Source organism: Trachinotus anak, unplaced genomic scaffold (assembly GCF_046630095.1).
Source record: "Trachinotus anak isolate AG129_WGS33_773 ecotype Australia unplaced genomic scaffold, CSIRO_AGI_Tana_v1 ptg000007l, whole genome shotgun sequence".
NCBI classification, from domain to species: Eukaryota; Metazoa; Chordata; class Actinopteri; order Carangiformes; family Carangidae; genus Trachinotus; species Trachinotus anak.
In genome coordinates this window covers 18,298,027-18,320,385 of record NW_027273858.1, presented here as the reverse complement: position 1 = coordinate 18,320,385, position 22,359 = coordinate 18,298,027, and the positions used below count along the sequence as shown (strand labels likewise).

General features: G+C 41.0%; 2 protein-coding genes across 5 annotated transcripts in view; one reads left to right on the top strand and one right to left on the bottom strand.

Moving 5' to 3' along the window:
* macrod2 (mono-ADP ribosylhydrolase 2) overlaps positions 1 to 22,359 on the bottom strand; it is a 388,659-nt gene that overhangs the window by 303,003 nt on the left and 63,297 nt on the right. The window lies entirely within an intron of this gene.
* On the top strand, positions 8,308 to 18,974 carry flrt3 (fibronectin leucine rich transmembrane 3). 2 transcript variants are annotated; one of them, XM_071481178.1, is made up of 3 exons: positions 8,308 to 8,803; positions 14,164 to 14,881; positions 15,791 to 18,974. In XM_071481178.1, exon 3 carries the CDS (start codon positions 15,833 to 15,835, stop codon positions 17,783 to 17,785), a length of 1,953 nt encoding a protein of 650 aa, XP_071337279.1. In that variant the 5' UTR covers positions 8,308 to 8,803; positions 14,164 to 14,881; positions 15,791 to 15,832; the 3' UTR covers positions 17,786 to 18,974. The 2 variants fall into 2 exon arrangements, with proteins under 2 accessions (XP_071337279.1, XP_071337278.1); XM_071481177.1 differs by lacking the exon at positions 8,308 to 8,803 and having other exon boundaries at positions 10,018 to 14,881.

Sequence of the window (22,359 nt, the reverse complement as noted above, 5' to 3'; positions counted from 1 at the left end):
CCTTTTACCAATGCTAAAGTAGGCATGAGCACTAATCCTTAGGGGTTAAATGGAGCCTCCTCTGGGTTTCCCTATCCTGAGAGAGCTGGGGGCGGCTGCTGCTGCAGCATACACTGAACTTTAATGTATTTAGCAGAATTTTGGTTCAACTTTTACAAACTATGAAAAGGAATTCAAGCTAAAAATCTAGTAATGCAAGATTCAAACATTTAACAATGTTGAGAACAATTCATGTGGGGTTTGAATCTGCTTACTTTCATGGCCTCCCATGGCAGATAGTCAAGTAATAGGCATGAATAAGAGAAATGCTGCTGCTGATGATAATGATAATGAAACTTTAATGATCACAGTGGGGAAATTGGGTCACTGGAGCAGCAGAGATAGTTATAGATAACAACAAAAAGTACAGAGAATTAAAAGCAAAACAATTCACATTAGGAAGAATACAACAAGACTGTACCACAGAAGCAGACAAAAATAATAACTCACCAACTGTGTTGCAGGGTAGAAGTTGTAACACAGTCAAAGAAAAGAGCAAATAGCTGTTTGCGGTCGTTCATACTATTAGTGTCTATATATGAAACATTAAAGACGATAGTGTGCAGCTGCACAAAAATGTGTTATAAGTTCACATGCATGAAAAAGATGTGGAAATGTGGGTTGTAAACTGTTTAAATAGGTATAGAAAGAAAAGCTTTTGGAAATGATACAGTCACAGTGAGGAATGTTTCCAAATAGGAAATGCTGGCATTTTATGCATAAACAGTGACCTTTACAAAGACGGGAATGCATTTTTGAGAGCCTATAGCAATGTTATGCAGAAACTTGATGCAGGCAGATACAATTCAATCAGCAGAAAGACTGTTCACCAATAACACTTGCCAGGAAAAGGGACCATTTCCATTTCAAATCACAGCCATTTTCACACCAAGACTGACACAGCATCAGCAACCGCCAAAGTCTGGCAGCTCCTGCCTCCATTGTTTTTCCTTATCACCGCATATAAAATCACATCTCTGTTATTGCCTGTGTGATTGATGTTGGTTATAATGACACCACTTCTATTTACCCAGAGCATCTACCCATCTCCTCTATCAGTGATTTGCTGGTTGACTTCCTCTACCTTTTACTGGTTGTCTTTGATGGGTCAGCTTAAAGGTGTTCTTACTGGCCTGTAAAATGTCACAGCTTTGTCTTTATTGTCCGTTCATGAAATTGAAGCGTAGAAAGGCATATTTCAAGGCTATGATCTGTAGGAGGCAGATTTCAACATGTGAAAACATGTCTTGTATTGATAAGGAATAAATATTCCTAATGTTGATTATCACTAAATCATACAGGTTCATCATGTTTAATTTATTTCAATCATCCGCTCTTTGTCATGCTGTTCCATTGGCACCTATCGGCATTGAAGTGAGGTAAGCCCTCCTGTGATCCCCCTGCAAGGTTTTCATCCATTTCTCCTGAGGAAGGGTTTGGGTGTATTTTTCTTTGTTCATTTTAAAAAGGACTCAGATGGTGTTTTGTGACATTTTCCTTTAAGGTGTGTATATAAAGTTATATGAACTGAAAAATTACATAAAGCTTATATCTATTATTCATATGGCATTCAGATAGCAGTAACAACAAAAATAAGATGTCAAAAGTTTCACTTATTTTACGCAGAAGACCATGTCAATGTTCAAGATAAACATAAACACTCCCAACCCACCACAGTGAAATCCTCCCACACCTCACCGCTGATGTAATACACACCCACACACATATGCACCTACTCTTGCTGAGGGTTAACCTCAGAAACACCTCAACAACACAGTGGGATAAAGAGGGTCTACTCCAGTTACATCCAGTTTTACCTAAAACATTTCATTCACAACTGCACCACAAGCACCTTACACTCTTGTGCTAATAGGTGGGCGGGCAGTCTACGAACACTTCTTTCAGGAAAGTCATAAACGTCCCCTCATCTCAACCAGTCCTTTATTCCCCCATCATCACTCTCTGTAGGTTTCCTTTGAATTTAGCTCGAAGCTGCAGAGGAATGAGATATCCGATATCCAAGTCACTCAGGATCAGAGCTGAAGCACTGGTGTCAGACGCTGAGACGTAGACACCTTCCTGTGACTGGGATAGTTGGAGATGTTACCTAAAAACACCTTCAAGTAGAGTTTAATGCCAATTAAGTGGCTCCAATTCCTACGGTTTTTACAATAGTTTAAACTGAAGACACTTGTCACCACTACAATGACAAAATATCAACATAAGTCTACCCAGCTTTGACAGAACAACATAATGATGCAAACTGGAGTATATCACTCCAGACAGCCATATACAAGTGTGGAACTGAAAAATGAGAATGTATTTTAAGCAAGTGACTGAAGCATCAGCTCCAAGTTGAGAGCACTAGTGGTAGTTTGCTCTAAAACATAAACATATAAAAATCTCTGATTTCTTTTGTACTTTCCCATCAGTTATTCATTGTGTACAGCAGAGGAAAAGCGTTGAGAAATCATTAAAAAAGGTAATTTTTGGATATGACTCATGAGAATAAACAAAGGCACCCAGATCATACAGAAAACAAAGTCAGAGTTAGTGTTTGACAGAGATAAGTGAACACTTTGATCACGATGATGGCAAGTCTGCGTGACGGGAAATCTTTGCTGCAGTCCTCCCCCCTTTTCTTTACCCAAAATACTGTTGTCTAAATAACATACTTCCTGTATGTGTTCCAATCAACAGGGCCATTGCAGACCTCGAGGTATTGTATAATATATCTTATCTTATTTAGAGAAGCAAATACTTGGTTTGTTTCATGAGATAACATTAGCCTGACTTCCTCTCCTTACAGCTCTAAACCCTGACTGACCCTTTCACTAGACACTCAAAATCCTAATCTCACAGGACTAAAGCACTAAATTCGCTCATATAGTGAGAGAATGTGCTGCTGAGTTAAGGAATCAGATAGCAGCATATTTGTCTTTAAGGTTCTGTCGACGCTTACACAAGCATGTCGAGTCTATTGTAAAGATAAATGCTACCATTTAACTAAGCCTGGAGAAAAGATGCTAAGTTGGCTAATTACAGATTTAGTGCAGGAATAGTAAACTAGTTACAAAGCAAGAGAGAAGGACTTCAATTAGCTACATTAGAGATGTATGCTGGACTGTGAAAACACTGTATGGTAATTCTGTCTTTTTCATCTCTTTTATTGTGCTGATTAGTGCAGTGGGGGGAGAGTGCTCTATCTAATCTGATCACAGAGCATTGTGTTTGCGGTCATTAACCTATGGGAGGTCCTAAGGTTGACAAGTCAGCTCCTACCCCCCTCTACCTTTTTTTATGGAACTCACTCATCCCTGAGTTCCTCTGTCTCTACAGACAACACAACAGCAACCACAAAAACAACCAAAGAAAACAAAAGACAAGGGGGAAAAACAGCCGACAGAGCTATTTGCATGGCTTGTCATTCTTCAACAAACACACGGCCTAAATGACTACTGACCGAGGCCCCTCGGCTTGCCTAAGCAGCAGGATGTCGGCCCCTTTAGTCTCTGTTGTTGTTGGCTCTTTTCTTTCTCTGGGCTGCACCCTAGTCCCAAGAGACCAATAGGGTCAACCTATCCCTCAACATCTGGAATCTCCATCAGAAAAGACTAGTACCTTACTGCATGGCCTTACAGCAATCATGCCTATAGCAAGACCATGCTTCATGTACCTGACATCTGCATTCACGTGCATAAAGATCAGAGCAGAGATCATCAGTCAAAGCTCTTCATTTTAGACAATACCAAGATGCCTACATTTACATTTAAAGAAACCCACACTAATGAAATCTATCATCCATTGACATATTTTCCCAATCACTGCTTTATATTATTTCCATAAACCCTCTTTCTACCCCTGTCACATGCATTACATCCTCCACAAATCAAAAATGTGAATACTCTAGCATAACCAACAGAACCTCTCATCCACAAATCCTAGTTAGTTAAACTGTTGTGAAACTGAAAAGCTGCCTGTCAGGATGGCAGAGCAGAGATGAAAGGCCCACAGCAAAGATCGCTGCTGATTGCCTGTAGAGGATGAATATGCAAATAAAGCAGAAGGTAAATGAAAAACAAAGCGGGGATTTTGGCAGCAGCCTTTTACATGTTCCCCTTAATTTGGCATTGGTTAAGAACACGGAGAGTCTATCAATAATGAATTCCAGTCAGAGCTAGGAAGGAGACATGAGAGGAAATCAGACTCCATTTCTCCCCTGTGAGCCCCTGAGCAGTTTTGGGGCCTATTGTATTTCACAGCTCTTCAGCGAACGCACACTAATCTTAAGTGACGGATAAACGAAAAATTGAGCAAGATAAAACAGAATCCATAACACCTAGCTTACATAGCACCAATCAGACTGGGTCCACGTGTTTTGGCAAACAGTCTAGAAAATAGGGCACCATAAACCCCATCTATTGACCAGAGCAAGAGCAAAGAAGTAAATCAATTATCTGGTCAAATGTCTGTCATGAGAGACCAAAACTGGGCGCGCGAGAGTTTGATATTGAGTAAGACCAAGTGCACACTGAACAGTTGTTTTGATGCCACCGGAGCCAAAAGGCACTTTAGCCAGCACTTAGCAAAATCAAGTGGCTTAATATATTTAGCTGTTCCCTCTTTGCAAACACACACAACAGAGTAGGAAACAACCTGTCTGTTGTCACAGTGAAATTGGCCAGACAGACTGGAGTGCATCCTTGGCAAAGGAGAGCGCTTATTCCTTTGAACAAAAGATGAACAGGGCAACAGATTTTCCCTGGTCTTGAGATAACAGAAACCCAACACCGTTGTCCTCCAGTGGGACTCTTTGTATGTCTGAGAGAGGGTCAATCAGCAGCCGCTGACAGATGTGTCTGCAGTTGATTTAGGAAAGGAAGCCACAGTAAGGTCAGGCACAGGTTTCTCTGCTCTGTTTCTCTGGAGGGAAGACAAGGATCAAGTCAGGATGTCCGAGACTGACCTTTTCTCACCTTTCAGTCTTTGGCATGCAACACCTGGACTAATACGACAAGCTAGTTAAGCTCATTAACACACTGGCCACCAAATGAACACCATACAGGCAATTTATATTTGTCTTGGTAACCCATTAGATTTCTAACAAAAGTGAGAGCCACTCCAGCTGGAAAGCAAACAAATCTGTAAACTCCACTGGAGGTCTAAGTAGTTATGGCAGATCCTCTAAGCTTAAGTGTCTGTTCAATTAGACACTCCAGTTGAGATGACAATCATGGTTTAACCGTGTGCTTATGAGTTGAAGCTGGAATTGGACCATGTTCTGTCCTGGCAAAATAACTAGGCATGAGATGCCAGCAGTTGTCAGATACTTAGACGGTCATTCTTGTATAGTGCACACCATTTTAATGAGGCAACAACTATTCTTATGAGTAAAGGTCCACATCAGCTCATGAGCAGACAATAAGAAAACAGCTTTCAGAAATAGATATGGAGTGTAAATGGGGATATTAAAAGAGTTGTGCCGTTTGTATGTGAGGAGGTTACATGCATTGCCAGCATTTGTGTTAAGTATTGTGTCAAGCAATCATATGACTGGGCAAACTGGGGTCATTTGCAGTATATTGCAAAGGCTGGCTTTTCCATTCACCTGTTGTAAGAATAAAAGATTATTGGGTTGCTAATGCTTAACACTGGGTCCATAAGCTTACATCACACAAACAATTACATCTCTGTCTTTATTGAACATATCCATCAAACATTCACATTGTTGGTGGAAAAAGTAAGTGAACACTTGGATCAAACCTCCTTTGATACTACCAACCTTAAACAAGCTCTTCCAGTAGCAGCTGATCAGACCTGCATGATGTTCAGGAGGAAGTTTGGACCACTCTTCCTCCAGAACTGCTTGAGCTCAGACATATTAGGATGTCAGGTGTGAGCTGCTCTCTTCAGGTCATTCCACAGCATCTCTTCTGGTCTGGACTCTGACTGGGCCACTCCAACAGGTTGATTTTCTTTGTCTGAAGTCATTCTATAGTAGATTTACTTTGATGTTTAGGGTGATTATCCAGTGAGGTGAGGTAGGTCATTATTCCTTTGATGATGGAGAACTGTCCAGGCCCAGAGGCAGTAAAGCCCAAAATCATGATGCTCCCTACACCTCACCTTACCGTTGGGATGATGTTTTCACGTTGGCATAACGTCCATTTTTTATATCATACATAGAGCTGCAGTTGTTGGCATGTAAAGCTGCTCTCAGACATGTACCAATGTCCTTTGAAGAGCAGCAGATTTCTCCTTGGTGTCCATGGCAGGACAAAATGCTCCATGCAGCCATGAATCACGATTTGCTTATGGAAGATTTGTGAACAGAGATGTTAACCAGCTCCAATGATTCCTTTACATCTTTAGCTGTTATTCTGAGCTTCTTTACCTCATTGAGCATTCAGTGTCATGCCTTTGGAGTCACCTTAGTTGGGAGCCCACTTCCAGAGAGCAGCCACATAACTAAACCATCTTCATTCATCGACAGTTTGTTAAACTGTGTACTGATAAATCTCTATAATCACTGAGATTACTTTGTTACCCTTTCAGCCTCATGTAATCAACAGTTCTCAATCACAAGTCTACTGAGATCTCTCATTTGGTAGGCATATTTCATTTCAGCAGATGTTTCTTGTGAATAAGAAACTCAAAGTGCTAAAGTTTTTATAAGCCAAAGTAGCTCTTACCCACACTTCCAATCTGGTTTCCTTGGTTGAACTCCAACTTTGATAACTCCTGACTCCAATTAGTTTTCATTAATGCCATTAGCTGAGGCGTTCATATCAAACACTGTGAATGTTTAAATTATGTTTTCAATATGGACAAGAACAGTACAAAGATTGGTGTGTTATTAGTTAAAATAGATTGTGTTTCTTCATAATTGGAACTTGGAAGATCTGACCATATCTTGAGAAAAATTAATACATAAATGGAGGTAAGTTCAAAAGGTTCACTTACTTTCTCTTGCCACTGTAGTTTACTGACAAAATGTTTCTTTTGCCTTTTTTTTAGCTGTTATTAATTATTACAGGGCAGCTGCTCTCTCTCGACAAACAGAAAACATGATAAATTTCAGCTCAATATTTTACTAACCCAGGAACAAGTGAATTATACTTCTCTAACGAACCGACTTGTTTACTGAAAATGAATATATATCCTCAAGGCATTCACAACTGAACAGCATAATAGGATTGATGTAATTACAAAAAGTAGTATTGGCAGTAGTGAATAGCATGTAAGGGAGAAGTCTCCACATTACACAGACAGCTGCATACGTCACACAGATCTGATCATTGACCCACTGGCATCAACAGGAAGCTGATAGTCAACAACAGATAAATAGAGCTGCTCCATTGCAGCTCAGTGTGCCGGGCTGTGGTGTCTGCCCTGTCAGGTAGCCGGAGGGGGAGACACTGGAGATGACGCAGAGCAGGCGAGTGTCGGCTGGGTCAGATCTGCTGTGCAACTCTTTGACTAACAGGGTGACTCACTGCTGCTTTGGGTCTAGTAGGGAGCAAACCCGCTGTTTGGCTTCATTTAAACATGAAACCAAGGAGGGTCAAAGAGAAAGCAGGAGGGGCAACACTCAGTAAGGTTCAGGAATGTCAGAGCGACTCACATGTCTGTCCTGTATCAACACACAGACACACACACACATGCATGCTATATATACACAAGGTTGCAGTCACACACAGGGAATCACATTAGGAATTAGCACAACTCCAAATTCTTGATGAAAATTATGCTGGTTCACTGTGACAACATCAAACTTTCATTACATGTTAAAGACTGAAAAAGACTGCCTGGTATGTGCTTCATACAAAAGAAAAGGAAACTTTTTGTTAGAATTTTAGATTGATTAACACATTTTGGTTTATTGTGAAACAGTAGATTTCTTTCTTCAGTTCAGAAAATAAAAACCTATATATATATATATATATATATATATTCTGTCCAGATAAAGAAGCAAGCACCTGCAACAGAGATAACTTATAAATCACAACATGTCATGATGCCCCTGTTGTCAAAATCCAAATTACAAATTATCCTATCATATCTCAAACAGACATGCAAATGCGAATTTAACTAGAGCTAACAAAGCCTAAAATAAAACTGAAACAAATAAAAGGTTCTGTGTATCTCAACAACATGCACAAACATACTGTACTTTTTTTTCTTTCCCTCTTTTTCTGCAAGTGAGTATCGCTTCCCAAACAGTGACCACTCACTCATCCTAAGTGCACACATCTGACAAGGATGTGAGAGCTTTTCCCCTTTCCTCCACTCCCCCTAGTGTATCCATTCAACACTGCAACTTTCCTATGCATCTCCCAGACAGACAGACAGAAGAGAGAGAGAGAGAGAGAGAGAGAGAGAGAGAGAGAGAGAGAGAGAGAGAGAGAGAGAGAGAGAGAGAGAGAGAGAGAGAGAGAGAGAGACCCCTCCTCCAGATGACATCAGTGCTCTATTGAAGCAAAGCTAGAGGCAAACACAACTCCACATTTGTATTGAGATCTACCCGTGCACCTATGTCCTTCCACATCCTACAGATTGTGTATGTGTGTGAGGGGGGGTCACCAGCAAACATAGCAGTGCTGCTACAGATAAACTCCAAATAGCTCTAGCCTAGTGAGCGAGAGGAGCTTTTTTGGATCTGAATTTAAGGATTGGATTATTATTTTTCCCCCGTTGTGAACCACACTTTCAGAGGATACCTGTTACTTTCCCTTTTTTTTTTTTTTTTTGGTTGATTATAGAGGTAAGTGCGTTTTTTTTGCTGGTACACTCGTTTTGGGAATGCATCGTTTTCATCTTTTTGGATCTTCTTTCTGGCAGAAGGAATTTAAAGTCATGCGGAATCCTCAGGAGTTGCTTGTAATTAGTTACTATATTTTCCCTTTCTTTAATTTTTAATATTCGGCCCAGATGAAAAATATTGGGTGTCTCTGAGGTGGTTGTCTCACAGGCTTAGTCACGCTTTAAGCGACAGTAACGCAGAAACCGTGATTGCACTTTCCTTTCAAATAACCATATTCAGCTCTACCCTGAGTTTATGCACGGCAAATCATTCTGCTCAGTCTGGCAGATAAAGATCTGGCTTAAAGAGGCTGCTCGTCTGTCTCGTCATCTCAAGCCTCTCTCATGTCTTCAACTTGCTGCTTCGATCCTGTGCTGCCTCCCTCTTTATTCTGCGTGTGTCTTGACAGAGACCACAAACACCAGATCTGTTTCCCTCTCCCTTTTTCCACTGTCTGTAAAACTGAATCTCTTGTGGTCACACGCTAAATCTTCTACTCGATCACATTCATACTCTGAATCAGTACGTGTCAAAACATGTGTTAAAGCACTCAGATCACCGGGGACGTCTAAAATCTGCTCCTTCCTTATTTCAGCTTTCGATATTCTTAAAGCAGTGGGAAAATAAACAGAGGCAAACACGCAAACTTGATGGGATTAGGGGACTGTGTGATTTAGTCTCGGTGTCGCAGCCTGAGAAGGCACCCCGGCGCGCAGCTGAAATTGCAGCGCAGATCCCGCGGAGTTGGACATGAAGGGGCAGCTGGAGAAACTCCGCTAAATGCGTCTCCAGCGTCACTGTCTGCACGACTCAGACCAGCTCCTATTCATGTCCTACCGCAATGAAATTTACTGTGTGCAACCGTAAGCTCGTCGGCCGATAGCACGGATGTCCACCCTAAAAAACCTCATAGATTGTAAGAGCTATGTGCTGCAGGGGCGCAGTCATGAAGGTCCCCAAAAAGGAACAAAATAAAATCCATGTAAGTTTTCACACGCACCAGTTCGCACGCAAGCAACGGCTCATTTCTCACACACACACACACACACACACACAACATACTGTACGTTATATCAGCAACGCCTCAAAACAAATATCTGACATTTCTATGCAGCTGCAGCTCTGTTATGACTGTCGTATTGATAAGCATCCAGAAATAAACAGTTAATTATACCCTCTGCTCATATGGCCGACTGACAGCAGGACCTCCACTCCAGTGTAAATGAATCAAGGGCTTCTGTTCGTTTCTCTCTGCATAAAAACCTGGTATTTACCCCGTTAGAACAGTGCAATAAAGTGGGCGCTTGAAGTTCTCACGCAGTGTATTTAAGCTGTATGCTTTAGTAGCAACACCAGGCCAGGGACAGTTTTTAATCCAATTTAACATAGCCTATTATCTCCATGAAATGATAAGGTCATCCAGGCTTTAAGCATTGACTGATAGATACAGACTACAGCCTGATCTCAGTAAACCACTGATAGTGGAACCAAACCTGACTCCAGTTTTCAAGCTTTATAATGTAGCTCTTTGTTGTTCAGTATGTCTGAGAGACAAAAAATAAATAGCCTGTTAAACATGGTAGACATGCGGGCAGACCCAATTGTCTTCACTGATGACTGCCCGAGGCAAAAGTCCCCAGTCAATTGCTTTCAGAGGGAATTCACATTGCAGATTAACAACTAACCAGGTCACTACAGACAGAATCTTCCTACTGGCAGAAACAGTGAAGCATAAAATATGAATGACGTGAGGAAAAGGGTCATAATGAGACATTCATAACTACCAGGACACTTTTCAGATTCAACACTGTACTTGGAGGAGGCCTAATTCACTTCAATTCATAATTTATTTAGCCAAAAAGCAGTGTCTTTTTACCATCTGTTCCAAGCTTTAAAAGACAAATTATTGAGATTGATGTAAAGGTGTAAACATGGCTGCAAAGCATAAACACTGCAGGAAAAACCTTTGCAAGCGATATGACTCAGGAAAAAAACTGTAGTGCCTACCACCCCCATGTGGGGAAAAACCACTGCAGCTGCTACAGATCTCTCCTTTCAGGCCGTTACAAAAGAGAGACCCCCGTCTGTCCCAGGCCTCTCTATACTCTTAATGGGCCAGCAAATGTATCATCCGTTCAGTCCATCTAAAGACAGCGCCAGGAGGACACATACCAAATCTGTAAAACTATGAGAGATTTTAGCCCATTTCTATTGAAACGTGTTCTGTGTCCCTGTGAAGTGACCATCAATGTTCCATTGTGTCTCAGCACCACAGCAGGCCGCTGCCCGATGTCCTAACATACAACTTACTGATATGTGAATGAATTGCAGACACAAGGTTTCATCGCACACAAAAAAATTACAAAAAACTCACCTGAGTTTAGAGCAGAAAATCACGAAACAAGAAAATCTAAATACAAGAAATTATAAACGGACACTACTTTTTGCTTTCGTATCAGGTTAGTTAAGTACACTTATATGCATCATCATACAAGCCTGGACAATTAATGTTTTCAGGTCTTATTTGAATGTTTGGGTAAAACCCTCCAACTTGTGACATGGGACAAAAAAATACACATTTTCAGACCAAAATCTGAAAAAATAAAGTAAACAACTACTATGTTGTGAGCAATCAATCACAATTTTAAAAAACTACATTATGAATTTGAAGGAATAATCAACAGCAGATACAAACAGCATTGATTTCCCCATGGAGAACTCTACTGTGGTTCAAAATTAATTCAAGGCTCATGAATAATTTAACAGTCAGCCATTACTACTTCTACAGCTCTTTCCCCCTAAATGCAGCCCATGTAATATTAGTCTGTATTTACGGAACTAAAAGTCATTATAATCTGCAATACTTTTGACAGGCATGAAATTGTTTCTATTTGAGATTTTCCAAAGCCTCTCTTGTGCAGTATATGACTAGGGGGCACAAAGTCTTGGGCTCTGTTATTGCTGGCTAAATGTGCATTTATGCGTGTTGAGCTCACAATGGCTATCAGTGTCCAGCTTTGTGTGAGCCTCCCACGCTCTCCACTGAAAGGTAACTAGCTGTACACACACACACAATTTTACCAGGATGCTCAATTTAACTTTGCCAGTTCAGATTAAATGAAGCAGAAGCCACTTTGACTGCTAAAGAAATCTCCTGTCTGGCCGGCGGAGCTTATTAGAACGATGGAGAAAGACATCCATCACTAAAAATGTTTAACTCAGCCCCCGCTGCTCCCAGAATGATTGCGTGCACATGATCATAGTGTGTGTGTGTTGGTGGGTTTGCATGCGTATACATTATTAGTAAATGCAATTGAAAAGTCTTGTAAATCGAATTCTGTAAGGTAGAGGAATTTGTAAATTGCTAGAATAAAAGGTTTTAATACCTAAACCCCCTCTGCTCAGGCTACAAGGTCCACATGCCTGCCTTGTAGCAAACAATAGAGAGGGGCCACTCTCCTGAAATCCGATGAGCGTGGAAAAAGAAAAGCGGAAAAAAAAAAATAGCAAAGCATCCAAGCCAACTATGCTCCTTGTAAAGTATGCATGATGTGCTTAGTTCAAAGCAGACATCTGATAAATCATCCACAATATAACATAACACACCGATGCCTATGATACAATATGCTCCAGTTTTTGTTCCCTCTGAGTATATTTACACCAGCCTTCATAAATGAAAAACCATGTCCCCTGCTCTTTCTACTGGACACTGAGACAGAGTCTGTTCTTTCAGCTGCTGATAGAGTTGTGGTGGCCAAAGAAATTAACTGGAAATGTTGCACCATATCGTACGTGGGGCAACTAACCAGAGAATCACACTGTCACCAACCTTAAAAGCCTGTTATGCCGAGAGCAGATAGTTCTTGCTGGGTTCTCTTGATAACACAGAAATGCAGAGACAATTACCCTCTTTCATGTAATGTTAAGAATTCAGGGATTCACATCAAGACTATATACTTAACAATATTCAGAGGATGGAGAACTTTACAAAATGAGGTGAAAAGGGCTATTTAAATTAAAATAGCTTGACTAAGTGCTGCATTAAAAGTTCATTCCAACAGACAGATAGCACATATCCCTCCATCATCCTGCCATTTTATAAAACTCCATTACTGAATTTCATCTTTTTTTTCCCCTTGTCAGACTCCTTTATTCCAGAAGTTGGTAGAGGTCACATCTGGTGCTTTTTCCCCAGACTCTAATCTACTACTAATGTAATACTGGACCGAGGGCCCGTGTTTAGATGGAACAGAAGGGAGGGGGGCGTTATTATTAGACAGCATCTCAGGAGTTGTAATCGAGTTACAAGCCTCTCAATTCCCTAATCTTCTCCTTGTCATGGAGTACAACTGTTAAATGGCTGGGCCCTTTGTTCCTAATTTACCTTTCCATGTTTTACAGCACTTTGTGGCTGCCAGCAGGTCACACGGATGGTTATATATAAGGGCACAAAGCTATTGTGTTGTAAGAGGAAACATAACATTTTCTTTGGCAAAGGAAATTCTATTTTTACAAAAAGAAATAGCATTCATAGAATTTCAAGAGAGGATGGGGTGAGGGGTCACAAAGAGGAGCTGGGAGTGGCAGATGTATGCAACAGCCATCCTCTTCTCCATACGAAATTCAAATGGACCTCATTTGTCATGAGTGCTTTTTCTCTTTGTGAGAAATTCAGTAAGTACTGACTGGATCTGTTTTTCGTCTAACGTGTGGAATCTGGACTAGCCTCATTTTTAAACTAACAGAATGCATTTTTTTTAATTGCAGGACTTGTTTTTTGTAAAACACGAAAAGCTCAGCTAAGCAGTGAACCAGATGAAGGCGTAGGGGCTCCACCCACAGCTATTGTGTTGGGGCCTAGATCACTGTTGTCTTTCGTATGCATAGACATTCTTTCTTCTATCACCATAGAAAAGAAACATGGTCTGTAAAGTAACGGGCTGCAAAAGGTCAACGGGCTAAAATCAGAGCCTAGAAGAAAGGGTATTTCAAAATAACTATTCACAATGCAATAGGGGTCTAAATTCAGTATAAAACATTCCTAGACTTATAGATTTACACAGATGAGCATCACGTCTCACAATAAAAATTAATGACTAAATTAGTGCTTGAGGTGCAAAGAATTATATATTCTGAAATTCTGCAGTTTCTTCAAATAAAATAATGAAAAATGAAATGCACACTTGGTAATTACTTCAATGTAAAATAAATGTCTATTATTTGTTTTGAGTCATTACTCTCTTGTTGCCTAGTCATCAAAACATAATTTTGTAATAACTGAATGTGGGCACTAAATATGTTTGTCTCTGTTTATTTTCCAGAACACAATCCCAGGTGTGTGGAGGGCACAGTATGAGTCAAGCTGCAGATGCATGAAGGAGGCTGGGCCCAGAAGGATAAGCGCCTTGCCCTGTTTTGCCCCTTAGAGGAGAAGAGAACACTGGTTATCTGCTTCAGGAAAAGGGACCAAAGCCCTGGATTAATGTGTATACAGGCTCGACAAGGGAGCAGAGGATTCTGGGTTACCTGTAGACCTGGAGTACACAAGTGAACAGGCCTGGATTGAGCCTGTGGCACAGGGGATTGGCATGGCTCAGACCAGCTTTGTGTCAACTCATCATGCCTGTCGGGCTTGATTGCAGAAAGGAGCCTTTGCAAAAGCTCACCCCATCCTCACACGGATCACTATACAACATCCAAAAAATCTAATTTGCGGTTATGGCTGTTGAGCTTGACAATTTCAACACCCATTAGGATTTTTAATATTACCTGAGAGGGCATGCTTTGTCAGTGAGAGGGGATGCTTTTTCTACAGGCTTATCTGCCATGGTAAAAGCATTGAAAGCATGAGCCTCTGACAACACAGAGGAGGTCATCGTCCAAACAAGGATCAGCTCAGCAAACACTGACCAGGTCAGGATATCACTAGAAACCCCTTGGACAAACTTTTCTTTTCAGAAAGGATAAGAGCAAATTCAAGAAGAAATCTTGATTGGATTTTTGGTGGCTGGAAAGGACTTACCACATCGTATAAATCAGGTATGACAAATACAGATGGCTTCACTTCTTTCCCCTTCACTGACCAGACCACAATTTCCAATGAGACGTGCAGGAAGAGGTCATGGCAGGAATGAATAATTAAGGCAATAAATCAGTATTAGCCTAATTAAAAGAGAAGTACATGCTGATAGTGAAAAAGAGACAGACAACCAGTTGGCACCTTCTGCTTTTCACCACAGTTTTGCCAGTTTGAAGGCTTTCTGCTATAAGTTTATGAATTGTAAAATATTTTGTTAATTGAAATTATTAATTAAGTATTATATTACACATAATAATAAATATTATATCCAAAGTATGTTTTCATAGTTTCATAGTAAAACATGTCCTTTTTGGATCTTGAATTTGAATGGCAAAAAACATGGGTAATGTTCCAGCTGGACTTAAGAGTACATCAGTTCCACAACAGTTCATCGACAAAGCCAGACTTTGTTCACCCTCCCGGTCTGTTGCGATGAAAGGCAGCCTTGAGATACAGAAACATGTAAAAATAACAACTGAATGCTATTACATTTCACAAGTCAAGGCCAAAAGCACAGAGATTCAATTCACAGATTTCAGATGGTAGAAAATTTCTTATCAAAAAGAAGAAAACAAAAAAGGTGTTCTTTTTCTTATGCAGGTTAGGTTTTGAAACTTCTAATCACAGGAAATCTATAAACCGGTAGATAATGGAAAGCTATCTCTGAAGCAAGCAGTTTATCTTAAAAAAACAATTGTCTGGTAATCCAAATGATCAGTTTATATCAATTTAATAGGAGGAATTGAAACTGAATTCTCTCAGGAGTTATTGCAGGCAGCATTTCAAACACTCAGCAATTATGAGAACAGGAATTTGGCTCTCCTTTAAAGGCCTTGTGTATTAAATGTACCCTTCTGTCTTCTCTCCAGGGTCTCTTGAGTGGTTAGACTGCCAGACGACACAGCTTCAAGATGGTGCGTCAATGCAAGGCCTTTATCCTCTTCCTCATCAGGGTCGGGCTGTTGCTTGGTCTTGCTAACCCCCTGGTGACCTCCGCCTCATGTCCCTCTGCTTGCCGCTGTGATGGGACCTTCATCTACTGTAATGACCGTGGCCTGACTTCCATCCCTACTGGTATACCCCAGGATGCTACAGTGCTCTTTCTGCAGAACAATCGCATTAAGAGTTCGGGCATTCCTGCAGAGCTCCGCAGGCTCACATATGTGGAGAAGATCTACCTTTACTGCAACAATCTGGATGAGTTCCCTACCAATCTTCCTCTTGGGCTAAAAGAGCTCCACCTTCAGGAGAACAACATTCGGATGATTACCCATGCTTCTTTAGCTCAAATTCCCTACATAGAGGAGCTGCATCTCGATGATAATTCTGTATCAGCAGTCAGCATAGAGGAGGGGGCCTTCAGGGACAGTAATCACCTCAGACTGCTTTTTCTCTCCAGAAACCACCTAAGTACCATCCCTTCAGGCCTACCCATGAGCATCGAGGAGCTGCGCTTTGATGACAACCGCATCTCCTCCATCTCAGAGCAGTCGCTGCAAGATCTCATCAACCTAAAGCGACTAATCCTGGATGGTAACCTGCTCAACAACCGTGGGATTGGGGAGATGGCTTTCATCAACCTGATCAACTTGACTGAGCTCTCACTAGTGAGAAACTCCCTAACATCACCGCCAGCCAACTTGCCAGGTACCAGTTTGGAGAAGTTGCAGCTACAAGATAATCACATTAATCGGGTCCCACCTGGGGCTTTTGCCTTCCTTAGGCAGTTGTATCGCCTGGACCTGTCTGGTAACAACCTGAGCAGCCTCCCACAGGGTGTATTTGAAGATCTGGATAATCTCACACAGCTCCTGCTACGCAACAACCCCTGGCAATGCACTTGCCGGATGAAATGGGTGCGTGACTGGTTGCGGTCGTTGACATCTAAGGTGAATGTACGTGGCTTCATGTGCCAGGGTCCTGATAAGGTCAAAGGCATGGCAATTAAAGACCTAACTACAGACATGTTTGACTGCACAGATTCAGAGCTCATCCCCACATATGAGACAAGCACAGTCTCCAACACTTTACGCCCCTCACAGCCCCAGTGGCCCTTGTTTGTGACTAAAAGGCCTGTGGTAAAAGGGCCTGACATCAGTAAAAATTACCATAGCACGACCACTTCTTCAGGCAGAAAGATTATCACCATCAGTGTGAAGTCAAGTAGCGCAGATACAATACACATATCGTGGAGGGTGTCACAGCCCATGACTGCCCTACGGCTTAGCTGGCTAAAGCTGGGACACAGCCCTGCCTTTGGCTCCATCACTGAAACCATTGTGCAGGGGGAGAGGACGGAGTACCTGCTCACTGCTCTGGAGCCAGAATCTTCCTATAGGATATGCATGGTTCCCATGGAGACCAGCAACATATACCTGTCAGATGAGACCCCTGTTTGCATAGAGACAGAGACTGGTCCTCACAAATCATACAACCCAACTACAACTTTAAACAGAGAGCAGGAGAAGGAGCCTTACAAAAATTCTAGTCTGCCTTTGGCTGCTATAATTGGAGGGGCTGTGGCTCTTTTGGCAATAATCATGTTGGCGCTGGTGTGCTGGTATGTCCACAGGAACGGGTCGCTTTTTTCCAGGAACTGCACCTACAACAAAGGCCGTCGGAGAAAGGATGACTATGCTGAGGCTGGCACTAAGAAGGACAACTCCATCCTAGAAATACGAGAGACCTCTTTTCAAATGATACCTATAAATCACCTGCCTGTGTCCAAGGAGGAGTTTGTGATACACACGATTTTCCCACCTAATGGCCTGAGTTTATACAAAAGCCCACATAGCGAGAACAGTATTAACAACAGGAGCTACAGAGACAGTGGAATACCAGATTCAGACCATTCCCATTCATGATATTTCGCATGGACATTCGTGATGAGTGCGTTACTTATACAGAGTGGCAAGACTTTCACAAAACACTGGATCTATAAGACTAAGGAAGCAATGTTCTGTACATTTGCCATATAATTTATATTTAAGGACATTTTATGAAGACGGAGAACGTTCCAGTTGCAGGCCATCACTGAATCACCAGTGGGTATTGTAACTAACTGCAATTCTATATTTTAGGGATTTGTAGTAATTTGTACTGTATTTCCTTTGCTTAAGGTTATCGACCAACTAAAAGAAACTCTGTGTTCTACTGAGATATGATGACTTGTCAACTGTGAAAGTGGGTTTTCATTGCTGTGTTGAACAATCAGACTTTAGAAAACCTTGTAGTATAAGCACAGGTCATTCTTTTAAACTTTGTGGCTGTCTGAAAAACAAAAAGGCAAAAAAATGACATGACATAAACTAAGGCACAGTTGATTAACTAATTTGCAAAGCAGGCATGTTGCCCTCTAAAAGAATGAGCAGTCAGTAGCTGTCTCCACATACTACAGACCAAGAACCTTGCTCTAGTATTCACCTGGTATTGAGTACAAATAACTAAAGATGAGGTGCCATGCTTTATTTCTCTGCTTTGTTCAATGTGTGATTTTTTTTTCTGTTTGCAAGGAGAAACACAGCAAAGTAATCCAAGCAGGGTTCCAGTGTTTCTGATAGGACTGTAGGCCACAGAACAGGCCAGATAAAGCACACCGACCTTAAAGAGCTCTCTGCTCCTCAAAACAAGTAGACTGGACAGGCTGACACAGAGGACCCCCCACTATCTCTATTTGTACAAGCCAACAATGGCCAAATGACAATGGCGGCATTCTTTAGTACCATGTACCATACGTCATTCTAGTCACCAGGCCAAAAAGACGAAACGTGTTGGCTTTCATTAGAATTACCACCGGATCAGCAACTCCTTGTTAATGAGTATTATTTTGTATTATTTTTCAAATGAACACACTTTTATGTTGCCACAATTTGAAGTTAACTGTTCTTTACAATTGAAAACCAAAGTGCATTGTATGCCCTTTGGCCAGTCTTGTATGTGCCTTGATCCAATGCTTATTGTATTTAGCTTTTTAAGAACCAGTGACTTTTTTTCATACACACTTGAATATGAAAAATATTGGTCATATTACAGAATAAAAGTGGACAAAAATAACTTTGCTCTTTCTTACCACACCCAAAATAATGCTTCTATTGTTGTGTTCAATTAGTATTATCCCATCATGCTTTTCTGCATCATGCTTTGCTTAGTTTTTACTACTCAAGAGAATTCTATCTTTGTATAAATGTGAACTGCCCTGAAGTAAAGAGAAGGCTACAGGCAACGTGTTTCATTCACTCATATCTGAAATTACTGTCTAGGCAGACAATCTAAAACTGCTTGGAGATAAAAACATAACCTACTGCTTATTTATCCTTCACAAAGATCTGAACTCTGAGGCCGTAGCTCATAGCCTTAAAACCACAATTCCCCTTTCAAGACACAGTGAACTCTTCAACAATAACTCAGATACTGTTCTTGAAACCCAGTTTTCCACTCTATGAGCAGTCTGCAGAGCAACATCTGCTTGAGGCTGCTGTTGTTCTTTCGTGCGGTGAAGCCATGTGTGACTTATCCGATTGGCCAGAGAGAGAAATATCACAGTAGCGTAGAAATAGGGCTGTGGAGAGATTGGACTCTAGGGTTTGATGAACCTCCCAGGCACCAGGGCAACAGAAAACTAATGACGAGCCACCATATGGAGGGTGGTACAGGCAGACCCTGCTGGGGATGCCCGTCCCTGCAGAGGACAGAGTATATATACACTGCTCTGGGCTCCAGGCGGTACACTTAATGACATGGTTGCAGCTCACTCAGGCAAGGGCCCTGGAAAAGGTACACATGTAAAAGTAGTGAAATAGTCAGCTACCCCATTTTACAAATGCATCCAACAGAATATCTTGTGAAAGCTAACAAAGTTAATGCATATCAGAATATACTCTCTAGACTAGCATTTACCGTACTCCTACAAAAAAGCACATAAAAGTATTCAGTATGGATCAAAAAAAATATCGTATACCCACTTTCACACACCCACAAGCTCTTAACACAGTGAAAGCTTTAATTACAGTAAAGGGAGTCACTAAAAGCTGTACAAGTGATCCAAACCTTAAGTATACACTAACCCTGCCCCGAACACTAAATATATATCACATTAACTTGGAATTAAAGTAAACAGAGGGTCTACTTTTAGAATACTGAATAGTAATAGTTTCCATATGAGCGCTGTCAACTGTTTTTTGTTGTTGTGAACAGCCTCAGTCAGAGAAACTACATGATAAAACTGATAAAAATGTTGGCAATTTTTTTATTGCACTAAACGAGCAAGGCATCCTCGTCAGAGATAATATTTATCACACTCTTTATTGTGACCTTTTACAGAAACATAAAGAAAACAACATAATGTGCTACAATCAGATTTTAGGTAAATTAAACCAAACAAAAGTCTGTCTGGTTTTCTTCTTGATATTGTCGACCTAGCTGAAAATGTGTAAGCTGAGATATCCACTGGCTTCACAGCGTCAGCTTGTCCCTGATGAATGAGGTGGCTCTACAAATGTTGAAAAATGGAAAAGCATTCTATTTCTTGAGCACAGCATCCATATGTCCAGTAACAGCAACAACTTCAAAATTTTTTCAAGTGTTATTTTTTATTCATACTGTATCAATTAGCTAACTTTTATTTTTTTAAATAAGACGACTATCTTTAATGTGTTATTGGTGGGCTTTCGGGATGAAGTAAATTACTCACATGGATTGTAGTGATTGAAGTATGCGGACCACTTTAGAGAATGAGCAAGCTGCTCTCACATATTCTCTCACCTGTGTGATAAATTATACTTTAGCCAAATGCTGAAAGGAGCATGCTATTGTTGTGACTTTCACTGAGAGTAATACATTAAACAGAGAAGCTTTGTGCATTTTGGCTGACCAAAGTATAAGGCAAAATTGATGAACCAGACTGCTGACGACCCTGTGTGACCTCACTTATCACTCACAACCCTTGACCCATCGGTCCCTTTACACAATTCCTTAATCACTCTGATGTTCTCACTGGGGTCAGACAAGTCTTTAAACAACCCAAGATGCTACAAGCATTTGTCTCCTGTGTGACACACACAGAATCTAATTATGTTTGTCTTTTATGTAACCCACAGATTAAAACTAATGGGGGCAGCTGCACTGTCTGCCCCAGGCTGCTGTTTTTCCTATTGTAATGTACTGGTCAGGCAGTCGGTCACATTTGCATTCCTATAGATGCTCGTATCAAAGCACTCCTGGATGACCTCAATGTGGCCAGTAGCTGGGCACAGTTCTTCTCCGTCAGCACCATTAGCAAGATCAAAAAAACAACAGGCCATGTGACCCTCTGACTGATTAGAGGTCAGTGAGGTCAGGTCAAACTCAGTTCAAGGATCTCAAGAGATGAAAAACGGATGCATATCAGTGCCCACAAAAAATAGCCCGTCATCAGAGACTCTGATAGGCAACCTGTCCACCATAAGGATGCTCTGCTTAGGAGAAACCCATTGGCATTCATTACTGAGCATTCTTAGAACGAACAGCAGAAATTATGGGGAAAAACACTTTGAAGAAAAGGTCAGATGTTTAGCTAATGGCTTAATTGCCTTCGGAAAAATACAAAAGGGTCATGGCATAGGGTTAAGCCAATGAGTTGATACGGAGAGAACCAATTGGAGATTTTTTTCTTTGCAATTTTCAGGTGAGATGGTTTATCAACTTGATTAAGCATGCTAGGCCAGGGTGCAATTAGTCAAAATGTAAAGTAAAGGGGATGTCTTACAAAGTCTAATTATACTGAACATTTTGTTCTTAAAAGAGTTTAACACAGAATAAAAGCCCATTGTTTTCAAACTCTTGTAAAAAAGTTTGCTTCATCAACACATAGATTAGTATGCCAAAAACAACCACACATTCAAAACATTAATAAAAGGAGCGCTTGCTGTTCCCTCTCCCTCACATCCTGTTGCACACAGCTTGCACATGAAACAGACCCATGATTTAATGGCTTCTAAATGCTGAGTAGAGCAGTACTGAGGTCAGACGCCAAACCAAGGCCCAGGGCCTCCCACAAAGTCTGCAGGTTTGCCAGTGTGTAAAATTAGCATATATTGTGTGTGTGTGTGTGTGTGTGTGTGTGTGTGTGTGTGTGTGTGTGTGTGTGTGTGTGTGTGTGTGTGTGTGTGTGTGTGTGTGTGTGTGTGTGTGTGTGTGTGTGTTTGCATGTGTATGTGTATGAGGTATAAAAAAGAACTGATCTGATGTGAAGTGCTTGCTTTTTACGTTTATCCTCTGGCACTGTGTGTATGGTTCATTCACTTACATCTTAAGCTCTTTGGCTCTTTATCATTCAAATGTGGTGTTATTAATGCAAACGTGCTTGTGAATGTGTAGGTGCGGTCACTGAGATACAAGTAAATAAGTATCTGTGATGGGAATTATAGATTGAGCAGGGATCCTCTTGAATTTTGACAGCCAT

Bases quoted from the DNA above. Each gene is read 5' to 3' on its own strand.
- flrt3 (XM_071481178.1), top strand. From the start codon at position 15,833: ATGGTGCGTCAATGCAAGGCCTTTATCCTCTTCCTCATCAGGGTCGGG.